Raw genomic sequence first — 22,464 nt, forward strand, 5'->3', positions numbered from 1 at the left:
TTATAGCCCAGGATGGCCTCGAACTTGCAACGATCCTCCTGCCTCAGCCTCCCGAGTGCTGGGATTACAGGCGTGCGCCACCATGCCCGGCTCTAATATTTTGGCCATTCGCATTGGTCTTTGCATTTTATTTTTTCGGTCTTTTTTTTTCCCCCGGTACCGGGAATCGAACTCATGACCTCACACTTGCTAGGCAGGCGCTGTGCCGCTGAGCTAAATCCCTAGCCCTTACCCCTGGTCATCTCTAGTTGTGCTCTTCCTATCCAGGAGTCCAGATTGGGCCCTGAGGCCTACGCACTTGGCACCTGTCCTGCACCTGCCGGCTGTCCGCGAAGCCCCGCCCCATGCTAATCCCGCCCCTATGCTAATAAGCCCAGTCCCTTCTCCACTAGGTGGCCACCAGCCCCGCCCCTTATGCTAATCTACCAGCCTCCAACCCCTGGGCTGCCTCTCCTAAAGGCCCCGCCCACGGGCGCTGCTCAGTCTGACCTGAGAGCCCCGCCCCCTACACTAATAAGCCTACAGTCCTACCGGTTGCCTTCGAGGCCTGCGAGCCCCGCCCTCTATGCTAATATCTCCTCTCCCACAAGGCAGCGCGCGGGGCGGACGCGGCTCTTTGTGCGGGCTGGGGGCTGCGCCCGGGCACTATGAGCGGCTCCGGCGGGGCGGGGGCCCCCGCGGGCCCTGCGCCGCCCGCGCAGGAGGAGGGCATGACGTGGTGGTACCGCTGGCTGTGCCGCCTGTCGGGCGTGCTGGGGGCCGTCTGTGAGTACCCGCGGGGGACCGGCTCGCGCCGGGGTCTTGGGGCGCCCGGGGCGCGGTCCCGGGGCTGGCACGGGCCGGCGCCTCCTCACCTCTCGCGAGCTGTGCACGGCGGGGAGCGGTGCGGCCCCTGCGGGGAGTTCGCCGCGGGCCGGCCGCGGTGGCGGGGGGCCCGCCCGGGCTGTCTGTGCCGGCCGCGCTCCTGGGCACCCCTTCTCTCCAGAGTTCGTGGGGACCCAGGCCGAGAGAGTCCCTCTCCCTTGCGCCCCCCACGCCAGTCCCTGCAGCCCGGGGGCGGCGGCGGCGTGGGAAGGGGAGGTTGCCGAGCGTCCCCGTGCTCCCGGCGCAGGGCTGGCGCTGGACGGGGCGGACCGTCCGCCCAGCAGAAGGAGCCGCGTTCGGGGCAGTCGAGGCGGGCACTGCCGCAGCCCCTGGCCCCTCCCCGAGGCAGGTTCTTGACTCGGGAGCGGGGAAGTCAGACCGAGTCCTCTGGGAGGTACTTAGCTGCTTCCCGGCTGACCCTCGTGGGCGGTGCTGAGGGCACCGTGGTCAGGGGTGGAGGGAGCCGAGGTTCTGACCGTGGTCCGAGGCTGTGGCCTCCCTGGGTCGTGGTGAGTGGCCCAGCGGACTCCTGTGCGGTGCTGTGCTACTCAAAGCCCAGGTGCTGCGCCGCGGGCACAGGGAGGCTTGAGGAGCCCAGGGCACTGCCCAGCCGTGCCGCTATGCCAGGAGCGGGCGGCACGCCTGGTGGAGCAGAGGCCTGGTGCTTTCAGCCTGTGCGGGTATTCCCACAAGGGCCAGGCACTTGCCAGCCTCTTGGGGCAGGACTGAGGAACCAATCTAGGTGGAGCACCAGCCCCAACCTTTAATCCTCACCAGCCTCATAGGGTTGCCCTGCCCTGCCATGAGGGTCCACCCAGCGAGAGGCATTTACCCTGGCCCCGGAGCAACTGGACGCAGTAGCAACGAGCATCCTCCAGCCCTTTGTCCTGAAGGGCTCCTGGCAGGAGCCTGCTGGCCTGGGTGGAGACCCGGAGACCCAGGGCTGGCTGGGGAGGACAGTGGATAGGGCCCGGCTGCAGGCAAAACGCTGGCTCCGAGGTCCGGAGGTGGGACTGGGCCCTACCACACGCAGGCCGAAGGCTCCTGTCCCAGTACCTGGGAGCCTTGCTGCCTGGGGCCGGTGTTACTAAGGATGCCCAGGACTTGTGCCAGCCTGGAGCCCCGCGGTGTAAGAGTCTGTGGGCTCGGAGGACAGCCCTTCTCGGGCCGGAGCACCTCACCTGGTCTCCATGGCCTGCCGCCTGCATAGGGTTACACAGGAAAATGGAAAACAGCAGAATTCCAGGCCCCAGTGGAGGATCAGGTGCAGGGGAGCTGCTGCAAGTTTAATGACCCAGTGCTAATTGCTGCCTCCAAAGGCAAGAGCCCTACCTGCCCTGGCAACAGCCTAGACCTGCTTCCTGCCCAGCAGCCAGCTCCCAAGGTCCTGGGGAAGCCTGTTGGCAGCTATGGGTGGGTAATAAGGGGGTACAGGAGGGAGGACAGCCAGGTTCCGCCTTCGGAGCATGGAGAAGCTTTGGTTGGGTGCCTGTCCTGGCCCCTTGGTGTCCCAGCAGTGGGTCTGTGGCCTGCAGGGCAGGAAGAGAAAACTGGCTGGAAGGTCAAAGGGAACTGTGCCACTCGAATCTTTCCTGGTCCCCATCTGCATGAGAGGCACCTTTTATCCCAACCCAAATCCGGTCTACCCTTCCCAGGTCAGACGACTTCTGTGTGGCCAGCCCTGGGTGTAGCGACAGGCGGCCGGACTGAGGAACCAATCTAGGTGGAGCACCAGCCCCACCCTTTAATCCTCACCAGCCTGTGGGGTGGGGTGGGTGTGGAGACAGCCAGGGTCACAGGCGGCCACTCTGAAGCCCAGTGCTAAGGTCCAGAGGTGGCCCTGCTGCTGCCTCGCTGTGGGCTGGGGCTGGCCCTTCCCCTGTCCAAGCTGCAGCCTAATGGCACATCAGATGACAGAAGCGGGTGTCCAGCTGCCACGGGAAGCTCCCCTGCTCACGCCTGCCGTGTCTCCACTTTCCAGCCTGTGCTGTCTCCGGCCTCTTCAGCTGTATAACCATCCACCCTCTGAACATTGCGGCCGGCGTGTGGATGATGTGAGTAGCTGGGACTGCCCTGCCCCACTGGGGTGTGAGGCTGTGGTTTTCTGGCTACAATGCAGGTCTCCTCCTTCCTGCACTCACCATGTTCAGGTCCCTGGCGAGGGGTTGGGGCAGGGAATGCCGCCCAGGCACTCACTGGGTTCACAGTTAAGGCTCCAGAAGCTCTGGCCCTGGTGGAAGGCCTGGCTCGGGGAAGCCCGGGTGGAGCTGGGGTGCACACTGGGGAGGGCTATGTGGCCTTCAGGTCGGTGAGCAGTGTTGGGGACAGGTGGGACATCCTGAGCCTGCATCTGTTCAATAGTATCAGTGACACTTTCCTCCCGCTTGGCTGGGGCGAGGGCTCAAGGTTGGTAAGTGTCTCCTGCCCATCAGACCAGGCAGGTGCTGTCAGTGTCACTGGCTGGTCTGCTCAGCGACAGGGACTGGGATGCAGGACTTCTGAGCGCCTTTCTGTCCCTCACCTTGGCTGGGCGGTGTTGAGCAGACTCTTGTGTGGTGCACTCCTGGGCAGCCTCACAAAGCCAGGCTCCTTCTGACACGAAGGAGCTCTCCCACATGGGCTTCCCATGCCTTGCATGTGCCCAGCCCGCAAGTCCTCGTGGCATTGGGTGTGGGCCAGCCAGCAGTGGCTGTGGGTGCTGACCGGCCAGTCTCTGCTCTCCTGGGTTGTGGCCTTTCCTGAGGTGGTAATATTGGCAACCATGGCTGCGGCACTAACAGCTGCAGGGCAGCCAAGTGCTCCCACTTGCTGTCCCCTTGGCTAGGGGCCTGCCCTCCATGCCACAGATGCGAAGGGTAAAGAGACCAGATGCCCTGGCTCTTCCCCAGGAGTGCTCGGTGCAGGTAGGGGTGGGGCTGAGGTGCCCACCAGGGACTCTGAGGGCAGGCATGGGTGTCCTGGCATGACCAGGGTGGGGAGGTGGCATTCCTGTGGCACCAAGGCTGCCCCTCCGTCACTGCCACCCTCTCTCCTGCCGGTATTCTGCAGCATGAATGCCTTCATCCTGTTGCTTTGCGAGGCGCCCTTCTGCTGCCAGTTCGTGGAGTTTGCAAACACGGTGGCCGAGAGGGTGGACCGGCTGCGCTCCTGGCAGAAGGCTGTCTTCTATTGCGGGTGAGGGGCCCTGGGCGGGGCTGGGACCAGGTGGCCAGGTGCTGGCAGGGCGGGCAGCAGAGGGCCAGGCTTGGCAGCTGTGGGCAGAGACCTGAGGGATGACAGCTGCTGAAGATGCGGCCCTCCTGGGCACGTGGCCTGCAGCTGCAGCCACCCACGAGTTCAGGTGCACGAGGGACAAGCATTGTGTGCGGCGGACTGGAAGGGGTCAGGCCTTGGCTGGGCAGTGTTGAGTGGACTGTTGTGTGGTGCACTCCTGGGCAGCCTCGTAAAGCCAGGAGGTCTGCCTTGGTGTCCTGACACTAAGGAGTCACACAGGTTGAAGAGCAGAAAACATCACTGCTCTCTCTTTTTTTTTTTTCCTTTTTCTTTTTGAGACACGGTCTCACTATGCAGTTCAGACTGGCCTTGAACTCACTTTGTAGCCCAGGCTGGTCTCGAACTTGCAGTGATCCTCCTGCCTCAGCCTCCCAAGTGCTGGGATTACAGGTGTGCGCCATCACACCCGGCTACTGCTCTCTTAATAGGCTTTGCTTTTATTTTCCTATTTGTGACAAGTTCACTGTGTGGCACTTCACCTTGGAGTCAGGGCCCTGAACTACTTCCAGGACAAATTTAATATACTCCTGGGCCAGGGCCCGTGCACAGGAGGCTGGCTGAGCAGCAATATTTATTAATGTTACCTAGTTATCTTTAAGATAGATTCTGCCAGGAGTGGTGGAGCAGGCCTGTAATCCCATCATACTGGGAGGCTGAGGCAGGAGGATTGCAAGTTAGAGCCCTGGCAGCATAGCAATTTAGCAAGACTCTGTCTCAAAATAAAAAATAAAAGGTCTGGGGATATTGTTCAGTGTGAAGGCCCTGGGCTCAATCCCCAGTTTAATTCAAGGATTAAAACAAACGAACAAACAAACATAGATTCAGACAGATGCTGCGGCTGCTGGAGGCTAGCTGCAGGGGCTGGGTCTGCAGCAGTTTCCTCTGTGTTTACATCTTTAAGAATCCTAGACCCAGGGTACTTACCAGTGGGCCTCCTCATACCTTTGGGTTTTTAAGTATACATTTTCAAAAATCCATTCAATCAGTTTGTAAAATAGAAAAGTATTACTCAGAGCCCCATCACCTTCAGGTCTGTGCCTGCCTGTCTGAATTCAGACATTTCTTAACTTTGTTTTTAACACAGTTATAACCATTATTAACAACTTTTTTTTTTTTTGGTACCGGGAATCAAACTCAGGACCTTGCACTTGCCAGGGAGGTGCTTGTGCCACTGAGCTATATCCCTGGCCGTATCAACAATTTTGTACCTGCTTTTCTTCATTTAACATAATGATAAAAACATTTTTATATCACCCCCAAAAACTTTATGAAATTATTATTATAATTTTTTTGAGACAGGGTTTCCCTGTGTGATTCAGGCTGGCCTGGACTCACTGTGTAGTCCAGGTTGGCACTGAACTCTCAGTGATCCTCCTGCCTCAGCCTCCCAAGTGCTAGCATTACAGGTGTGTGCCACCACACCTGGCTGACATTATTTTTAATGGTAGGGATAGTTATTCATTCTTTTCTTAATTTGTTAACTGGTATAAATCAAGCCATGACCAACATTTCTTTGGTATAATTTGTGTATTCCTGATGATTTCCTTAGGTTGTACTTCTGGGTGTGGAATTAGCAAGTCAAAGGTGATGATCATTAAAAAGTTTTTTTTTTTTTTGTCTTTTTGAGACAGGGTCTCCCTATGCAGTTCAGGCTGGCCTTGAGCTCAATTTGTAGCCCAGTCTGGTCTCAAGCTTGCAACAATTCTCCTGCCTCAGCCTCCTGAGTGTGCCACTATGTCCAGCCAAAATATTTTAATACATGTATTTGGTTGCTTCCCAGAGAGGCCTTCCTAGCATCCCTCTGCCCTGTTGCCCTGTGCTAGGTAACAGTTTTACATTTGTATTTGTTATGTAAGGGGTAAACTATTTTCCCATGTGTTCTAATTGCATTTTCCTACTCGAATGTTTTCTGGTTTACTTTTTGATCAATTAGAGCCCTGGTGTTTGCCTAGCAGACCATATGTGTTTTCTACATTAAACATTTCATACTCCTTTGTTATTTGCTGCCCATATTTTCCAGCCTATGGTTTGTCTTTAATTTTGTGTGGGCGGATAGTTTCTTCCTGCTGTGGTCCTTGCCTTTCCTTGTGATTTTTACTATTCCTCTACTAATTTTTACACCATCATAAAGTAAAATAATAAAAATGAAGATTTTAAGTCCCCCTGAAGTTGAGGCTGGGACCTTGACGTGGTTTTGGTACCTGAGATCTCCTGTATGCGTGTCCCCTAGACAGACAGGAGTGCAGGATCCTGGCTGGGAAGCTGTGGACCCTTCTGGTAGGTAGGTGCGAAGTCAAGAATCCGCTGCAGAGCTTTTAAGCTAAGTGGGCCCCACCACCAGGTGGCGCCCCTGCAACTCTGAGCCCGAGTTCTTCCAGACTGGAGTGGGAGCCCTGGTTGTCCAGAGGTGGCTGGTTTTCCCATACTAGCAAGGAGCATTTGTTTGGTGCTAGTGATGGCCTGGCGTCGTGTTAAGCAGCTGGCACGCCTTGCCTCCTCCGTCTCACCATCTCTCTGAGGCTCTGCTCCACTTCACGTGGAGAAGCTGAGGGCTCCTGGGCCGGGACAGACCCCAACTCTGGGCAGTGTCTGTTTTCACGGGCAGTGAGGGCAGGACCTCTTGTCACCATTGAAGTCCTCATGACCACAGACCTTGCAAAACTCTGCTGCAAGCGTTTGTGTCACGTTCAGGGCATTCAAAGGCCCCGTGAAGCCCGGCCGTGACCCTGTCTGGTTGATCTCTGGGGGTTCTCCCTGCCCCCCAGTTGTCTGGGGAGGAGCTGGGTGAACGGGGAGCCCAGGGGTGTTGTGGGGTGGGAGTGCGCCCTTGACCTCTGTCTGCCCCCAGGATGGCCGTGATCCCCATCGTCATGAGCCTGACCCTGACCACGCTGCTGGGCAATGCTGTCGCCTTTGCCACCGGGGTGCTGTATGGACTCTCTGCCCTGGGCAAGAAGTGCGTCTGCAGTCCAACGGGGTGGGAGCTGTGGGTCTCCGGACATGGTGGGGACATGCTGAGAGTGGCCCCTCTGGTCCCAGCATGGACCCAGGCCCAGGCAGTGCCGAGACTGGTCAGTGTTCGAAGGGTGGAGGTGGGAAAAGTCAGCGGCTCTCTGGGTGGCCCCGTCTTACATCCTGGATGTGCCCCGGGCATCCCAGCCTGTTCCTGCCGAGCCTGGGCTGGGGATGGAGCCTGCGGACCCCAGCATCCTGGCAGGCCGTGCCACTCTCAGAGGTGCCTGGGCCTTTGCGCCCGTAGCAGTGGCCTTTGTCCAGGGAACCGGAAGGCCCAGTGGGCTCAGCCCGCAGTGCCTGCCTGGGCTGTAGCCTGGGGAACTGGGAGGCACCCGAGCTGTGCCCTTGGGACACCCACCATTCTGGGGCACCCTCCATTCTCTCCCCAGGGGCGACGCCATCTCCTACGCCCGGATCCAGCAGCAGAAGCAGCAGGCGGATGAGGAGAAGCTGGCGGAGACCGTGGAGGGGGAGCTATGATGTGGGTTCCCACCACCCTCCCTCCCTGCCTGCCACCTGGCTCTGGGGGAGCTTGTCCGGAGGAGGCTGAGCTGTGGCCTGGGAGAGGAGGCCCCGTGCCTGTCCCTGTGCCCGGGTTCCCTTCCTGCCCCGTTCCCGGACCAGCCGAACACGTCCTGACCCTGCTGGCACTCAGTGTCACAGCTCTGCACAGACGGCCACCTGGACCTGGCCCAGTGCTGCTGGTCTGGCTCAGCAAACAGGCCGCGTGGGGCTGCGAGCTCCATGGCCCGGGAGCGGCTTGCAGAGTCCACTTGGGGCCTGTTGAGGGGCTTCCCTGCCCCTGTCCTTTAGGCCTGAGCATCCAGCAGAGGAAGCACTCAGCTCCCCGGGCAGGTGGAGTCCCAGGCCTGCCCTGTTTGCCTGTCCTCAGGGCAGAGGGGTGGAGCAGTGTCCTGAGTCACCACTGCCTGGGACCAGGCTGGGCCTCTAGGCGGCCATGAGGAGCACTCCCTCACCAGTGCCTTGGCACCTTGGACGCTCAGCCGCCTACCTCTTACAAGCCTCCCCCTACTCTGCCTTGGGCTTGGTGCTAAGGAAGTGGGGTGAGACACCCATGGAGGTATCCCCAACCCCCAAGAGGTTCTGACCTGCCCTCTCCTGTTGGCAACAGCTGCTCCCCACCACCAGGGCTGAGGCGACCCACCCCAGGTTTGCCCGCCTGGGCAGCTTCCTGACTTGGACAGCCGCTCGCCACAGGGCTGCCTGCTGCCCTGTGCCAGCCCGTGTCCAGGAAGCTGGATGCTCAGGCCTAAAGGACAGAGGCAGGGAAGCCCCTCAACAGGCCCCCTGCTGGAGGTGCCCTGTCATACCCTCATTTCCTCCATCACTCCCTCCTGCCCCGGGACTTCGGCCTTGGCTACTGATTAGATTGGCCCTTGGCTGTGGTGCACACATGTGTGTGCTGGGGTCGCACGCTCCCCAGACCCCCAGCAGGGCCTGCTCTGCGTTCTCAGAGCTCAGGGACTGGCTCGCGCTCCCTGGAAACCAGTTCCCAGGCTGTGCCCAGGTCCATTTCCTGGAGAACACTGAGGCCTGTCAGCATTTGGGGCCGGAGTGGTAGGCACTCTGCTTGGGAGTGCGGGTGCTTGGGGCTGGGCCATCGCTGCCTGGGGACTCAGCAGCAGGCTCCGGTCAGCACAACCCTCCAGGCGCCAGGCTGAGCCCCTGGGTGCCAGGGCATTAGGATGCGGCTAGTTTGGTCAGACGTGTGCCTTCAGGTTCCTCTGGGTTCGCCCACCTCAGGCCACAACGGGGCTCAGAGAGGCAGGGTGGAGGGAGAGGTGTCCCATTGCCCATCCTGCTTCTGGGAGGAACACGGACTCTGCCTGCCCCTCCCCGTCCACTTGTCCAGGTGTGGGACTCTGGGGTCACTTCTGTGCACACCTCACTGGCTGCAGCAGGAGGGGGAGAGGCTTGGTGGGAGCTGGGCCAGTGTGGGGCTGATCCCTCACCCCAGCTGCTGAGCAGCTCCTGCGGGGTGGTTACCCAGGCCGGCTGGCCTGCAGCTGTGTCTGGGCGCCGACTTCCTGCGCCTCCCTTAGCCAGCTGGGTCTGCACCCTGCACAGCCAATCAAGGCTGTCGTTTGGATGTGCACTCTACCTGCTGCCATCTGTGTCCCTAGGAGTGTCCGGGATGCCCTGTCCCCACACTGCTGGGCAGAGCCCGGTGGCCAGCTCTGACTGAGCATGTTCACAGGAAAGTGACTTGCTGGATGTCACAGCCAGGGAGGCAGGGCTGGGCAGGCCCGACCCCCTCTCTGGGGCACAGTCCAGTGGGGTCATGGAGGCCTGAGGGGCAGTAGGCCCTGCTGACCTGGCTGGCTGCTGGGGAGGGGGCTCCTCCGTATAGTACAACCCACTCCTCCCACCCTACGGGTGCAGGCCCAGTTTCTTTATTTGGATAAATACTGTGAACAGTTTGTAGATGGAAGCCTCTGTCCCTCCAGGTTGGGCTGGAGCCAGAGGGACCTCATGGGTTGTGCCCTGGCCTCTGGAGTTTGTAGTGTTCCCGGTGGTGTCCAAGAGGCCCGATGGTGGCCACGTGATCAGAACAGGAGGACGAGACCGTGTCCCTGTATGGGGCCATTCTGCCATCTCTGGCCCTGTTCTTGGTCTTTGATGCAGTCCCATGTGTGTGAGCAAGGAGCCAGGCCTGAGGTCACCCAGCAGGGTGTTGTCCCTGGGTACCGTGTGTGCCCTGTGGCCCATGCCCCCTCCTCCCTGGTGGGTCTCAGCATGGGTATGCAGCACCATGGGCAGCAGGGCCCGCTGCCAGCTCCTGGTCGCGGGGTGCCGTCTGAGCGTGTCCCAGCGGTCTCCACCTAGTGCAGGAAGGACCTCCTCCCCGTGCGGAAGTAGGACTCGATCTGCTCCAGCGAGCGGCCCTTGGTCTCTGGCACACAGCAGCCCGTGAACACCAGGCTCACCAGACAGATGGCCGCGAAGAAGAAGAAAGGCACCTGCAGGCCGAAGGCGTTCTGGGGGTGCACAGTGGGGGGCAGGGTTACACAGAGAAGCTCGCCCATCCCCCAGGCTGAGCTCCATGGGCCCAGCTGGTACCGGCCGGCCTGTGGGGCCTGCAGCCCGCCCTGCCCTGCTGAGACCTCCCCTCTCCCCACTGCTTCCCCAGGGCGGGGTACTGGCTACCTGGAAGCTGTACTTGGCCCTGCCTCGCTCCATGCGGGCACCCAGCGGCCGCGTACACAGCCCCAGAGTGCGCCTTCTGCCTACCCGGGGCCACGAGGTGGCGCCCAGGCGTCCCTGTGCTTGGGCTGCTGGAGGCAGGGGCCGGTGTGTGTGGTGGGGTCAGGGCCCCTGCGCGGCTCTTGCTGCGTCTTCCTGGGCTGGGAGGCGGCCTGATGTCGTGGCACCATTCCTCAGCTCATCGCTGTTTCATATACCTGAGGGGTCTTAGCTACCCTGTTGCCTGACCGCTCTTGCCTCTGTGTGAGGGGCACACACCAGTCCCCCAGGGACACTGTGGAGATGCCATCACTTATCAGAGAAGGATCCTGGCATCAAGCAGGGGCCCTGGCGGGTAGGACGGGACCTCGGGGTCCCCAAGCCGCGTATGCACTCACCTCCACAAGCAGGAAGGACTTGGTGAGAGCGAAGGCTGTCAGCCAGCTGACCAGCACACAGAGCCCTGAGGCCACACCGCGGGCGCGCAGGGGCAGGATCTCGGACATGAGGAGCCAGGTGATGGGCCCCCAGCCCATGGCGTAGCCTGCGGGGCCGTGGGGGACACACACACCCTGTCTGCCTTGCCACGTAATAGAGGGTCCAACCTTCCCCACAGAGACCAGGACAGCCCCTTCCTGAAACACCCACCACCACCACCACCGTGTGCCCGGCCGCCTACCCATGATGAAGAACATCGTAGCCAGCAGAGGCACCAGGGTGAGGTAGCTGGTGGGTGTGGCCAGGGGCTGCTCCGTGCCCCCCAAGGGCATGTTCTCCAGGCCCACAGTGCCGTTGTGGGCCAGAGCCCTCGGGCCAAAGCGCACATACAGCCCCAGAGTCAGGTTGGCAGCGAACATGATGGTTGCTGTGGACACACAGTGGCCCCTGGGGTTAGGGCCCCTGAGCCCAAGCTGCCGGGAAGCCCCGGGCCTTGGCTGGCCCGTGATGGGGTAGGGGGCTCCACTCAGGGCACATGCTCGGCCTCCAGCCAGGCTTGGGGCCCTGTCACTGGCTGCATCACCCCGTGAGCCACAGCCGGCTCCATCACTCCTGCGAGCCCTACCTTGCGGGAGGAGCTGGCCCGTGGCAGGCCTGGGCCAGAGGTGACTGCACCCTGCTCGGGCCCACGTGCTGGCACTGTCAAGGTGGGACATGGTAGGGCTGCTCACCTGACACAAACAGCAGAACCTTGCGGCCGGCCAGGTCCATGGTGAGGGCAGCGATCAGCACGGACAGGAGCCTCACAGCCCCGACGATGGCTGCGTCATCCTCAGGAGGCTGCGGGGATGGGGCCGCTGTGGCTGCAGACCCCGCCTGCAGCTCCTGTCCCCGCCCCCACATCCACCCTGTCCCTCTGGGCACTGTGGGGCGCTCTGATCTGAAGCCACAGCTGCAGCTTCTCGGACGGCCTGCGTGCCCAGCACTTCTCCGGGCAGGGCCGTCGGCTGTCGCCACCCCACGCCGCACAGGCGCAGACCCACGTGACGGTGGCCCGGGCAGCTGTGCTGTTCCCGTCCTCCTGTCCTGGCTCACACTAGGCTGAGGACAGGGCAGGCCTATGCTGTCTCCGTGAGCAGCGGAGGAAGTGGGGCTCTAGGGGGCTGAAGTCTGTCCTGGGGTACAGCCCCCAGGGCTCTGAGCCTGGGGCTGTGGGCCCAAGGGGTCCACATTTCTATTAAATTGGTTTGCTTTGTCATCCTGTACAGTTTATTTTAGAGACAGGTGCATGGCTTGGAGACGTGTGCTTCCGCGCACCTGCTGGGGTCTGAGTGCCCCGGGTGGGCACCGAGGCCTGGGGTCAGCACGTGAACCCGAGGGGCCCAGGTGGGTGCTCACCAGCAGCACAGCTGTGCTGTCGAAGATGGGCTGCAGGTAAACCAGGATGGGCGTGATGCCCGTCAGCTGCTGCAGGAAGCGCATCAGCAGGGCGATCAGGATGGGCCGGTACATGTGGGGGTCCCGGACCTCAGCCAAAGACACGCGGCTGCTCTGGAACACAAGGCCACCGCTGAGGGAGCTCTACCAGCCTCTCCTGCCCCCTGCTGTGGGCCGGCCGGTGAAGGTAACCCTGCTCAGTTCTAGTGTCACCCCAGGGAAAACAACCAAGCTCAGAGGGGCAAGCCTGGCCAGCCGCACCTGTCGCTGGACGTTGTTCTGGATCTGCTCGAACTCCCAGCGCACGTCCTGCGTGTCGGCCGTGTGGCGCAGCCAGGTCAGCGCCCGCAGAGCCTCCTCCTCCCGGCCGCGGGAGAGCAGGAAGCGCGGGGAGTTGGGCATGAAGCTGAGCAGCAGGACCATGATGAACACAGGTCCCTCCCCAGCCACGGCCAGCCAGCGCCAGGGCAGCAGGAGGCCTGCAAGAGAGGAGCGTCAGGTTCTGGTCCAGCCCAGGACCGCCTCCTGCAGGGCCCCGATGGCCTCCGCCTCTGCGTGCGGGCAGGGAGGGCTGCAGCGATTGCCCGGGCCTTGCACGTGGCCAGAGGGCTTGGGGAAGAAGAGCAGGCCAGGTGAGGCCTGGGGGCCCCCAAACGCCCACCCTGCTATCTTTCCTACACGGACTCCAGGGGCCTCCTGCTGATGCAAGGCTGCCTGAGACCGCTGGCCTGGGAGACGCTCTCACTGTCCAGCTAGGGAGTGGGCCTGGTGACCAGAGAGGGGCAGGGACTGGCTAGAGGGATTGGCGGTGGCAGTGGCTTGCGGCCTGGGAAGCTGTCTGCTGCCTCCTGGCCCTGGGCTCCCTGTGGATGCTGGACGTGTTCGTTCCCTTTCTACTTGTCTGCCTCAGTGGCACCTGAGCCTGCCCACACCACGCAGGGAATACTTGCCCAGCGCGTAGAGGGACAGGGATCCAAACACTGCCATGAGCTGCGGTGTGGCCCCCAGGGCCCCCCGAACACCAGGGGGAGCAATCTCAGACACGTACACCTGCAAGACACACATCCCACTGTGCCCCTGGGGCTCTGGTGAATGCAGGTTCCTAGGCCTGGCTTGCCGGGAGAGCTGTTGTCGTGGCTCCCTGCATGCCCTCTGGCCTCAGATCCCTCACTGTAAAGGGGACAGCAGCACTTGGGTCTAAAATGGGGGTTTCGAGGCCAGGGATTTACAAGGCTGGGGGCATCCAGACAAGGGGGCTGAGCAGGCGTGTTTCTCCCCAACTGGTTGCCCCTGGCTCATGGGGCCAGCTGATGCGTGTGTGAGAAGGTCCCAGTGGGTATGGGAAGGGTACTTCCCCTTCCTTCCTGTTGCTCTCTGTGTTTTCTCTGGTTGAGCAATGTCTGTGGCCAAGAAACTGGGTAGGAAGTGTGCAGAGCCAGGGTGGGGACGGCTGGGGACACGGGGACAATTTCCCCAAGATCAGCTGCCCTGGTGGGGCGAGCGAAGGCTCCTGGGGCAGCCTCAGGCACAGCTGAGCAGAGCCGCGGGGGCCGGGAGCCCTTCACCCAGCTGTGGCTTGGCATCAACTCCAAGGCTGCGCGGGCCCCGCCTTACCGGGATGCAGGCGGCTGTGAGCCCCCCAGCGAAGCCTGTCAGCATCCTCCCCAGAAGCAGCATCCAGAGGCCCTGGGCGCCAGCCATGAGGGCATAGCCGATGGCAGAGGGCACTGCTGAGAACATGATGCTGAGCTTCCGGCCCAGCAGGTCGTTGAGGAGCATGGCACTGAGGCCTCCGGCTGCAGCACCCAGAGTGAAGATGGACTGTGGAGGAAGGGGTGCAGACTCTGAACACCCTACTTCCAATCACAGCTTCCGCAGCTGATCCCAGAAGCCTCGAGGGTCAGTGAGGTAGTGAGCCTCCTGGCTCCAGAGGTATACGAGCAGTGGTTCTGTCCAGCAGATGTTTAAGCATCTAATGTTTTAATACAGGAGAATTCTGGAACTTCAAGGCCTTGAGACCTTGAGATTAAGGCCTTGGACTCCCTGGAGGGTCGGGGCTCTGCTACTCGCTAGCAGCGGGGCCCATTGCTTAGCCTGTCTGAGCCTCAGTTTCTCCAGATGGACTGTGAGGAAAGCAAGAGGTCTCCTTGCCCTGGCTGGTCCTGGGAGTCAAGGCATGTTCTAAGGGCTCAGTGAGCCCCTAGGGTTTTCACCTTAGCTGCCAATTTGTAATTTCACGTCCAAGGCTCTTGCGCCGGTAACTGTCGGACCTTGGACTCTTAGGGTCCCAGTCAGTCCTTCCCCAGCCGGTGCCCCTCCCACTGGAACCTGATGCCCCTACCCCATCTGTCCAGGGTGTTGCTCTGCTGTGGGTCTGGGGCCTAGGGAGCCCTGGGGGCCCACCACCTCCCTGCTTCTTCCCAGAGCTCCCCTTTGGCTTTTGTTTCCTCTGCCCCACCTGCCAGCCAGCTGCCCTGAGTAGGAAGGTGGCGGGTGGGGCCCTGGAGGGGCCCCCAGGCTGAGCTTCGGGGGTCCCTAGTGGTGGGTGCTCCCCTGCCACACTCCTTCCAGAGCCTGATCCTTACCCCGAACCAGGACGCCTGCGTTTTGGTCAGCCGCAGATCCGGGTCGGAGGAACGCTCCAGGGCGGGGATGACAGGGGACGTGTAGACCAGGGCGTAGCCGAAGCTGAAATTGCCCAGCACGGCAGCGAAGGTGGCCAGGAACACCTTTTTGCTCTGCAGAACCCTGGGAGCGAGCGGAAGGGGGGACAGAAGGACCAGGGTCTCTTAGGCCCTCCTGGCAGGACCCCGTCCTTCTCGAGCCCAGGACCGCCCAACGCCGCCGCCAAACATCCCCTCCCGGAGTCCCAGGGCGCCGCCCGCGGCGCTGCTGCAGGTTTGCAGTGTGACCTCAGGCTGGCTGCTCCCCGCTGGGCCCCGACAGCCAGGGCCTGGCCTGCTGCACCCCCCAGGCAGTCCCTCCCTCTCCCAGGGACGCCGTGCGCGCGTGCGGCAGGAGAGGCCGGGGTCCCTGCGACCCCTCGCCTGGTCCGAGGAGGCCCGGGGCGAGGGCCAAAGGTCTCCTGAGGACCGGACCAGGCCTCCGCAGTCCCGCCCGTGCTCCCACCCGCGCTCCCACCCGCGGGCTCACCCGGGCCGCGCCCCGGGCCCCGGCGACTGCGGTCCCTCGGGGAAGGTGTCATAGTCGCGGCCCTCGGCGCCCAGCAGCGGCTCCTGCATCTCGGAGCATCTGCCGGGTGCGCGCCCAGCCGCAGCGCACCGCGGGGACCGCCAGGCTCCGCCCCCCGCCCGCGATTGGCTGTGGGGCGGGCCTGTGGTGCCGCGCCGGCCAATGGGGCGGCCGCATGCCGCGCGTATGTCGGATGCAGGCTCTGCCCCCTGATCCCGGCCGCAGGCGTAGGGTGGTCCAGCCTTCCCCGGCCCAGCGGGTGTGGTCCGTCGGCGTCCCCGGGATTCTGCTCCGCTAGGGACGAGCCCCAGCCGGAGCCCGAGAGGCGAAGCTACTCGCGAGGGTCACCCAGCGAACGCCCGCCCGCCTCTGCCCGCCCACTCGCTGCTCCCACCTGCGCATCCCACCTGCCGATGATCCCGCTGCCCGCCCCGGTGACCAGGTGCTGACCCAAAGTGTTCTGGGCAGTGAGCAGGCGGGGCCTGCGGCGGGGCAGGGCGCCGGGCAGGGCGCCGGGAGGCAGGATTTCTCTCCCCCAACCTTTGGCCCTTTCTGTTTGCCAAAATAACTTCCGTGGTGGCAAATCATTCAAGTAATAATATAAGTTTATCGCTAAGAAAAACCAAAACCGAAACTTCCCTAGCAGCCCGCCCTGATCTCTAGAGTCCACAGTCAAGGAGTCCAGCTGTCCTGTGACTTTTCAGGGAGAGGCTGGGTCACTTCCTCTTCTGCGCCGCCGGTCTTCAAGCTAATTCTCTGTTGTTGAGCGTTTGGGTTATTTCCAAACGTTAGCAATTAAAATAAGAAGGCTTTTTTTTTTTTTTTTTTTTAAGTTTCGGTTCCCTTTTATTACAATAGAAGTATGATGTAGTGGGACAACAGAGAAAGTACGGCTGAGAGACAGGACGTCCCCTCGCGCCCAGCCCTGCCGGCCTTCCCGCCCCTGCCCAAGCGCCGGTCCGGCCGTGTGCACAGCCAGTCCTCTGCTGTGCCTCACAGTTCGGTCATCTCACCGCTCAGCAGACTTCGGGTGCAGACACCCCCAGTAAATGATGACCCTTGACCACCTTGAACGGAGAGAGAATGAAATAAATAATTTTTGTTGGGATTTTTTTTTGAGACAGTCTAGCTATATAGTTCAGGCTGGCCTTGCACTCATGGTGATCCTCCTGCCTCAGCCTCCTGAGTACTGGGATTACAGGTGTGCACCACCACACCCAGCTGGACAGAGAACAAATTTTAAATTCGCAGCTCAATGAATCAGCTCTGTGTGTGCCTGTAATCACCTCCCAGGTCAGGAAGCAGTTCTGATCACCCTGGAAAGTCCGAGGCTTCCCCTCCCATTGAATCCCTCTTCCCATATTGCGGGTTAGACTTCCTTCTCTTGTAGCTCATTTAAATGGGATCATGCTCTTGTTTCTGGCTACTTATTTATTTGAGACAGAGTCTCACTATGTAGTCCAGGCTGGCCTGGAACTCAGGATGATCTTCCTGCCTCAGCTTCCCGAGTACTGGGACTATAGGGCTGCGCCACCATACCTGGCCTCTGGCTCTTTTTAAAAATTAATTTTATTAAGGTGTGATTTATAGACAGCAAAAACAGCTCACCTTAAGGGTATCTGCTAATGAGTTTGACAACCATGTAAAGCAGAACAACTCCCTGATCTTTTTTTTTTTTTTTTCCAACTCCCTGATCTTGATGAAGAATGTTTCCCTCACCCTGGCAGTTTCCCTGGCCTTGAGTCTTTCAAGTCCCCGCCCCAGCCCAGGAAGTCACGGCTGCGCCTTCTGTGACCGTAGATAAGATGGCTCGGGCCGGCCTCACTCTGTGTGGTTTGGGGGATGTGGGACTTTCCTGGTGTGGTTTTCAGGTTGGCCTCTTTTTCTTGCCGAGCAGGGTCACGCACGCAGCCTACATCCCCGTCTGCTCTTCCCTGTCCCCTCTGAGAGTCGGTCAGGAGCCTCTGGTCGGGGCTAGAAGGCTGACACCAACAGTAGTGGCTTTAGCAGCCCTCCCGGGCTCTGCCTGCTTATGAAGAAATTGTTTCTGTATTTAAATTAACAATGTGATGAGTTCTTCCTGCAGGGTCGTCACCGTGGTCCTTGCTAGCGCTTGCTGGCAGACTGGCTGCTTCCGCCCGCCCGGCCCAGCCCGGCCTCTAGGGCTGTACCTGGCATGATGCTGAGCTTAGAAGCCTGGAAGACCTTGCTCCCTTGAATTTAGAGCCTGTGCCTTCCTGAGCTCAGACCCCTGGGGAGTCTGGCTTGAGCGGCAGCAGGAGGGCTGGTCAGGGACGGGCCTGGTGGTGCTGGTGGCCTTTCCGGCCCTGACACACCCACAGGAGGGTGGGGGCCCAGACCTGGCCAGGTCCCTCACTTCCTGCAGTGCAGCACAGCCCTCTGGCTCCAGCCGGGCAGCGGCTTCCACGGAACAGAGGCCCAAGGGGTCCAGCGGGGCTCCCCCTGCCAGTGCTGTCCCTGGGGTGTTGGGGGTGGAAGGTGAGTGCCCTGCAGCGCTGCAGGGCAGAAATTTAAGAGCCAGAGGGCCCCAGAGAGCTCAGCTGGGGTTGGGCCTGAGGAGCCCACCTGCCTCCTGGGCCCACGTCGAGCCCTGCCGCTGTCCCGCGAAGGGGCCTGAGGCTCTCCCCTACGCCTGTCAACCTCCGGGCCTCAGCTCCTGAGCCCCCTCTTCCATCGGAGACGGATGCGACGGGGCCGCCTTGCAGCAGCCCTGCAGGGAGCGCTGGTGGGAGCGACCGCCGGTTACCTCAGCCGCCCGGCCTGTGGGCGGAGGAGGGTAAGCCGGTGTAACCCTTGGCTCCAGCCATTCAGGCAGAGGGCAGCTGGCAGTGCGGGATTAGCTTCTTCCCAGGTTTGACAAAGGTCCCCGTAGACCAGTTTGACAGCTTCCTGGTGCCCCGGTGAACTGGCCAGGCCGCATTCTGGGACCAGCACCGGGTCCGAGGTCTCCCGAGGGGTCTGCCCATTTCTGATTTTCCAGAACTATCACCCCAAGGCAAGGTAAGGGGGGCGAGAAGCCGGTGGGTGGGGCCTTCTCCCTCTCCACCCTTCAGAGGAGAAAGCTGAGGCAGGGGTGTGTCCAGGCTCGTGGGAAGGGCACCTCGTAGCCCTGTGATGCCCCATCGCCCCGCGGGAGTGGGACAGGAGGGTACACAGGGTGGCAGGTGGGGACACTGTGCCTCTCTCCCTCCCACAGATGGGCCGCCCAGGGCCCCACGGGGAGAGGATCTCTGGCACCCAGCTTTCCGGAGCCCCCAACGCCCTTGGTGATGCCCCTGTTGATGCCCTTCCTGGCCGGGAGGATTCAGACCTGGTGCTCTCGGTGACTTTGGCTGTGGCCCTCACCCTGCTCTTCTTCTTGCTGCTGGCCTGGCTGGTGTGGGGCCGGCCTTGCCAAGCCTCCTGCTGACACTGGAAGGGGCTCCCTCCAGCTCTTGGGTTCTGGCTTGGGGACAACCAAGAGTGAAGCCGACAGGACAGCACGGAGCAAGCAGCGGGGAGTGAGCCAGTGTACGTTTAACAGAAGGAATAAAGGCCAGAGCTCCCTGCGGGCTGGGGACCGCTTCTGCGGGTGGACACTGTAGATGCTGACGTCCACTGGCTTTTTACAGATTTTGGACACAGTGAGCAGGACGGGATGCAGGGATGCCCTTGGCCGAGGGAGGCTGGTGATGTCCGGACCGCGGGCTGCTTCCTTCACACTGGACTTTCTCTGAGGTGTCTCCCGTTTGTCCAGGGACCCGTTCTTTGTCCCTTACATTCCATCACGCCCTGATAGTCAGTTTGCTGAAGTTAATTACCGCAGTGTCTCCGTTCCGGAACACTTCTGTTTGCAAACAGTTCGGTTCAAAAGCAAAAGCGTTCAGCAAAATTTTGCTTCTTTGCTTCTGGTTGCAAATTCTACACTGGGAGACAAACATGACCCCGTCCAGCTTCCCCCCCACACGCAGCGACCTTCCTCAACATCATACAGCAAATGAAGTAAACCGAGGCGCCGCTGCACTTGGGCCCCCGGTCTGTCAGCTTGCTGAAGCCCCGGCTTTTCGTTGACTTCAGGTTCCCATTCAGGACCTGTGCCTGTCGGCTTGCCCTCCTCCATCTTCTGGCTCAACCACCAAGTGGTCAAACTCCTCAGCCCTCCTCCCCTTGTCGTGGGTGGGCGCCCGTGGGTGCTGTTGCGGGAGTCTGGCCCTCAGGAGGCCTCCCATGCTCCGTGGCCAAGAGGCGGGGGCCAAAAGGTGCCCACACGGCACAGGCACGGGCTGCCTCCTTCCCTGGCCGCTCTGGGGCCTTTTCAGGGTTGCCGGTGAGTGTTTCAGAGAAAGCCAAACAGCCCCTGGTGATGTGTCAGATGAGTCAGTGGGTGAGGAGTCGCTGAGCCGCGTGTTGGTGACGAGGGCCATCTCTGCTCCAGGCTTCAGTTTACCCAGTCTTAAAGGGAGGGTGGTGACACGCGCTCCGGGCACTGTGGGGAGGGCACTCCCCCATGCGCCTGCCCCTTCTGCTGTGCCAGGGACCTCAACAGCCTTGAAGGGAGAGTCGTGGAACCCAGGGAGGATGCGCTAGCCTTTGCCGCCACCTTGTGGTGGATGCCAGAATTGCACCATCTGCCTGGAGGTACCTCAGGATGGCCCCTCCATCAGCCCAGGACAGACGCAAGGTGAAAGTTTTTCATGTGCTAGTGTGGAATGAGGGAAAAAAGGAGATTGAGGCTAAGCAAAGACCATCACCAGAGAGACAGGCTGGGGCTGGAGAGTGGCCTGGTGTGCAGGAGGGTTTCCAGGGAGGTGGGGCCCCAGGGCCTGGCGACCCCTGAGACAGTGGGGTGAGGCAGTAAAGACCCTGGAGCCAGACTGGCTTTTCCGGGGCCAGCAGGGTGGGACTCAGGCCTGGGGGGCCCTCACTTACCCGAGTGTCCCAGCGGTGGAGGAGCTAGGAAGAGGGAGTGGATGGGTTGATCGGTCACTTGAGGCCACTTGGGACAGACCACCCCAACCCCAGGCCCGGACCGCCCCCCCCAGGACAGCTTCAAGGGTGGGAGGGCCAGAGTGGTCTTTGTAACTCACAGCACAGGTGGGCTGAGCCGGGGGTCTCCAGGGACCCCACAACCAAATTAGAAACAATGGAGCTGAGAAGCCACACCCTTCCCTCCACCTGATTCTCTCCCTCCCTCTCTCTCTCCCTCTCTCTCTTTCTCTCTCTCTCTCCATATATGTATATATATATTGTCTTTTTGAGACAGGGTCTTGCTATGCAGTTCAGGCTGGCCTTGAGCTCACTCTGTAGCCCGGGCTGCTCTCGAACTTGCAATGATCCTCCTGCCTCAGCCTCCCGAGTGCTGGGATTACAGGTGTGTGCCACCACGCCCGGCCCCTCCACCTAATTCTAAATAGCACCCAAAGGTTATTCCTGCTTCCTTGCCCTGAGAGAGGGAGACAATAAAATAAATGACAAAAACTTAGGGGATCTCCTAGGCTAGAGCACGTGCGGCTGAATCTTCCAGCCTGAACTTCCGACCTTTACACTCCTTCCGCCTCCTTAAAGGCTCATAAATATGCACTACACCTTATACATATAGTCAGGGTCAGTGAATTCTGGGAGAGCATGCGTGCTAAGAGACCCTAAGGTGGCTCAGCCCGCTGTCAATCACTCCTGTCAAGCACACGGCCAGACTCAGCGGGAGGCGCCTGAGTCAGAGGCGTCCGCCTCCACCTTCTGAAAGCCCGCGTGATCGTCCCCTTTCTCTGGTGCTGTGGCTGCCTTTGACCCGTGTGCGGTGCTTTTCTGTCACCCTGTCTTTCCTGGTCTGTGCTGTGCCTTTGCTGGCGTAGACAGCCCTGAGCACAGCTCCCTGTGACCTTCAGTAACCATAGCTGCTCGCCGCTTACCGCTGGGTGCGTGCTTGGCTATTCTTTCCTCGTCCTGCACAAGAGCCCTGGACTGTTATGGCCCATTCCCCTGTAAGACCCACTGAGCCAGCCGGGAGGACATTACCAGGCCTCAGGAGACCTCACTGAAGAGCAGCCGCGGGACCTCACTCCACGGTGACCCAGAGACCTCAGCAGATGCGGGCAACCGCAACACCCGGCCAAAGAGGCCTAACCTCCCTTTCCCGCTCACCTGCTCACTGCAGGTGACTAGGACGCGTGTGGAAGGCATGGGGCTGGGACAGGAAGAACCTGCCAGTCAGTTGGGCCTCTGCCCTGAGGTGATCCATACGGTGTGGCAGATCTGTCCCGGACGCCGTGACACAGGCCCCCGTGGGCATGGCCCTCAGCCGAGCCAAGCGGAGAAGCCACCATAGGCGAGTGCTCTGATGTTGTCTCTGCTGCGTGCTTGGTAGCTTGCCCTGGACTTGGGCAGCTCGCCCTCCAGCCCCAAGGGTGTTTGTGAGGCTCGAGCCCCAGGCTCACGCCAAGCTCTTCCTCCCCGTGGGTTTCGGTATTTTCTTCCTCTTTTCTGGTCCCCTGTTCCCCTCGGGCCTCCGGCCATCAGGGTGCTCAGTCTGTTTGGTTGTGGGCAGGTCAAGGGACAGAGGTAACAGGTACAGCGTCATCCAGCGCCAGGTGGAAAAGTTTGTCCACATCTGAACTCCCACCCCCGCTCCTGCCCACGGTGGCCAAGGACGGAGCGGCCACGCCGACTTCCAGCTGGGTCCAGGAGGCCGCCTAGAGCTGCACCTCCTACGTTAGTGCTCCGAGGCTGGTGCGCTGTCCCTTCCACTCAGCTTTGCTTATGCTGTGACAGCTGGGATAGGGGCTTTGAGTTTTTGCCCCTGTCGAAAAGGATGTGTAACCTGTATCTGTGGACTGAATTTGCATATTGCCTGGCTTTTATTTTGAGCTTTTGTCCCCAGAAGCATATGCTTTGTGGCTTCAAGTTTTTCTGGGCCTTATTCCCTCCCTTCGGACCCCCAGTTAGTGGAATGCCGTCTGTGAAAATGCCAGTGTTTCTCCCCGAGGGGCTGAGAGCCACATCCACAGGGAAAGAGTCGGCGTCTGGGGTTGTGTGGAGCGAGGC

At 60.9% G+C, this 22,464-nt stretch overlaps 2 protein-coding genes and 1 long non-coding RNA gene across 6 annotated transcripts; 2 read left to right on the plus strand and 1 right to left on the minus strand.

Moving 5' to 3' along the window:
- The first annotated feature begins 562 nt into the window (after positions 1 to 562).
- Cacfd1 (calcium channel flower domain containing 1) lies at positions 563 to 9,597 on the plus strand. Of its 2 annotated transcripts, XM_005408450.2 has the most exons (5): positions 564 to 765; positions 2,846 to 2,918; positions 3,913 to 4,038; positions 6,986 to 7,093; positions 7,542 to 9,597. In XM_005408450.2, the coding sequence occupies exons 1-5, from the start codon at positions 648 to 650 to the stop codon at positions 7,630 to 7,632; spliced, it is 516 nt and encodes a 171-aa protein (XP_005408507.1). In that variant the 5' UTR covers positions 564 to 647; the 3' UTR covers positions 7,633 to 9,597. The 2 variants fall into 2 exon arrangements, with proteins under 2 accessions (XP_005408508.1, XP_005408507.1); XM_005408451.2 differs by lacking the exon at positions 3,913 to 4,038 and having other exon boundaries at positions 563 to 765.
- Positions 9,551 to 15,516, minus strand: Slc2a6 (solute carrier family 2 (facilitated glucose transporter), member 6). 2 transcript variants are annotated; one of them, XM_005408448.2, is made up of 10 exons: positions 15,385 to 15,516; positions 14,817 to 14,979; positions 13,846 to 14,052; positions 13,182 to 13,281; positions 12,493 to 12,710; positions 12,193 to 12,345; positions 11,526 to 11,634; positions 11,036 to 11,221; positions 10,755 to 10,900; positions 9,551 to 10,151 (listed from the first exon to the last, which is right to left on the minus strand). In XM_005408448.2, exons 1-10 carry the CDS (start codon positions 15,471 to 15,473, stop codon positions 9,996 to 9,998), a joined length of 1,527 nt encoding a protein of 508 aa, XP_005408505.1. In that variant the 5' UTR covers positions 15,474 to 15,516; the 3' UTR covers positions 9,551 to 9,995. The 2 variants fall into 2 exon arrangements, with proteins under 2 accessions (XP_005408505.1, XP_005408504.1); XM_005408447.2 differs by having other exon boundaries at positions 10,755 to 11,221.
- Positions 15,517 to 16,922: 1,406 nt separating this feature from the next.
- LOC102019194 lies at positions 16,923 to 19,476 on the plus strand. Of its 2 annotated transcripts, XR_001231760.1 has the most exons (3): positions 16,923 to 18,444; positions 18,641 to 18,954; positions 19,056 to 19,476. It is a non-coding gene; the product is annotated as an uncharacterized LOC102019194 (long non-coding RNA). The 2 variants fall into 2 exon arrangements; XR_264459.2 differs by having other exon boundaries at positions 16,923 to 18,954.
- The last annotated feature ends 2,988 nt before the right edge of the window (positions 19,477 to 22,464 follow it).

Source organism: Chinchilla lanigera, unplaced genomic scaffold (genome assembly GCF_000276665.1).
Source record: "Chinchilla lanigera isolate Chin_1 unplaced genomic scaffold, ChiLan1.0 scaffold00112, whole genome shotgun sequence".
Taxonomy (NCBI): Eukaryota; Metazoa; Chordata; class Mammalia; order Rodentia; family Chinchillidae; genus Chinchilla; species Chinchilla lanigera.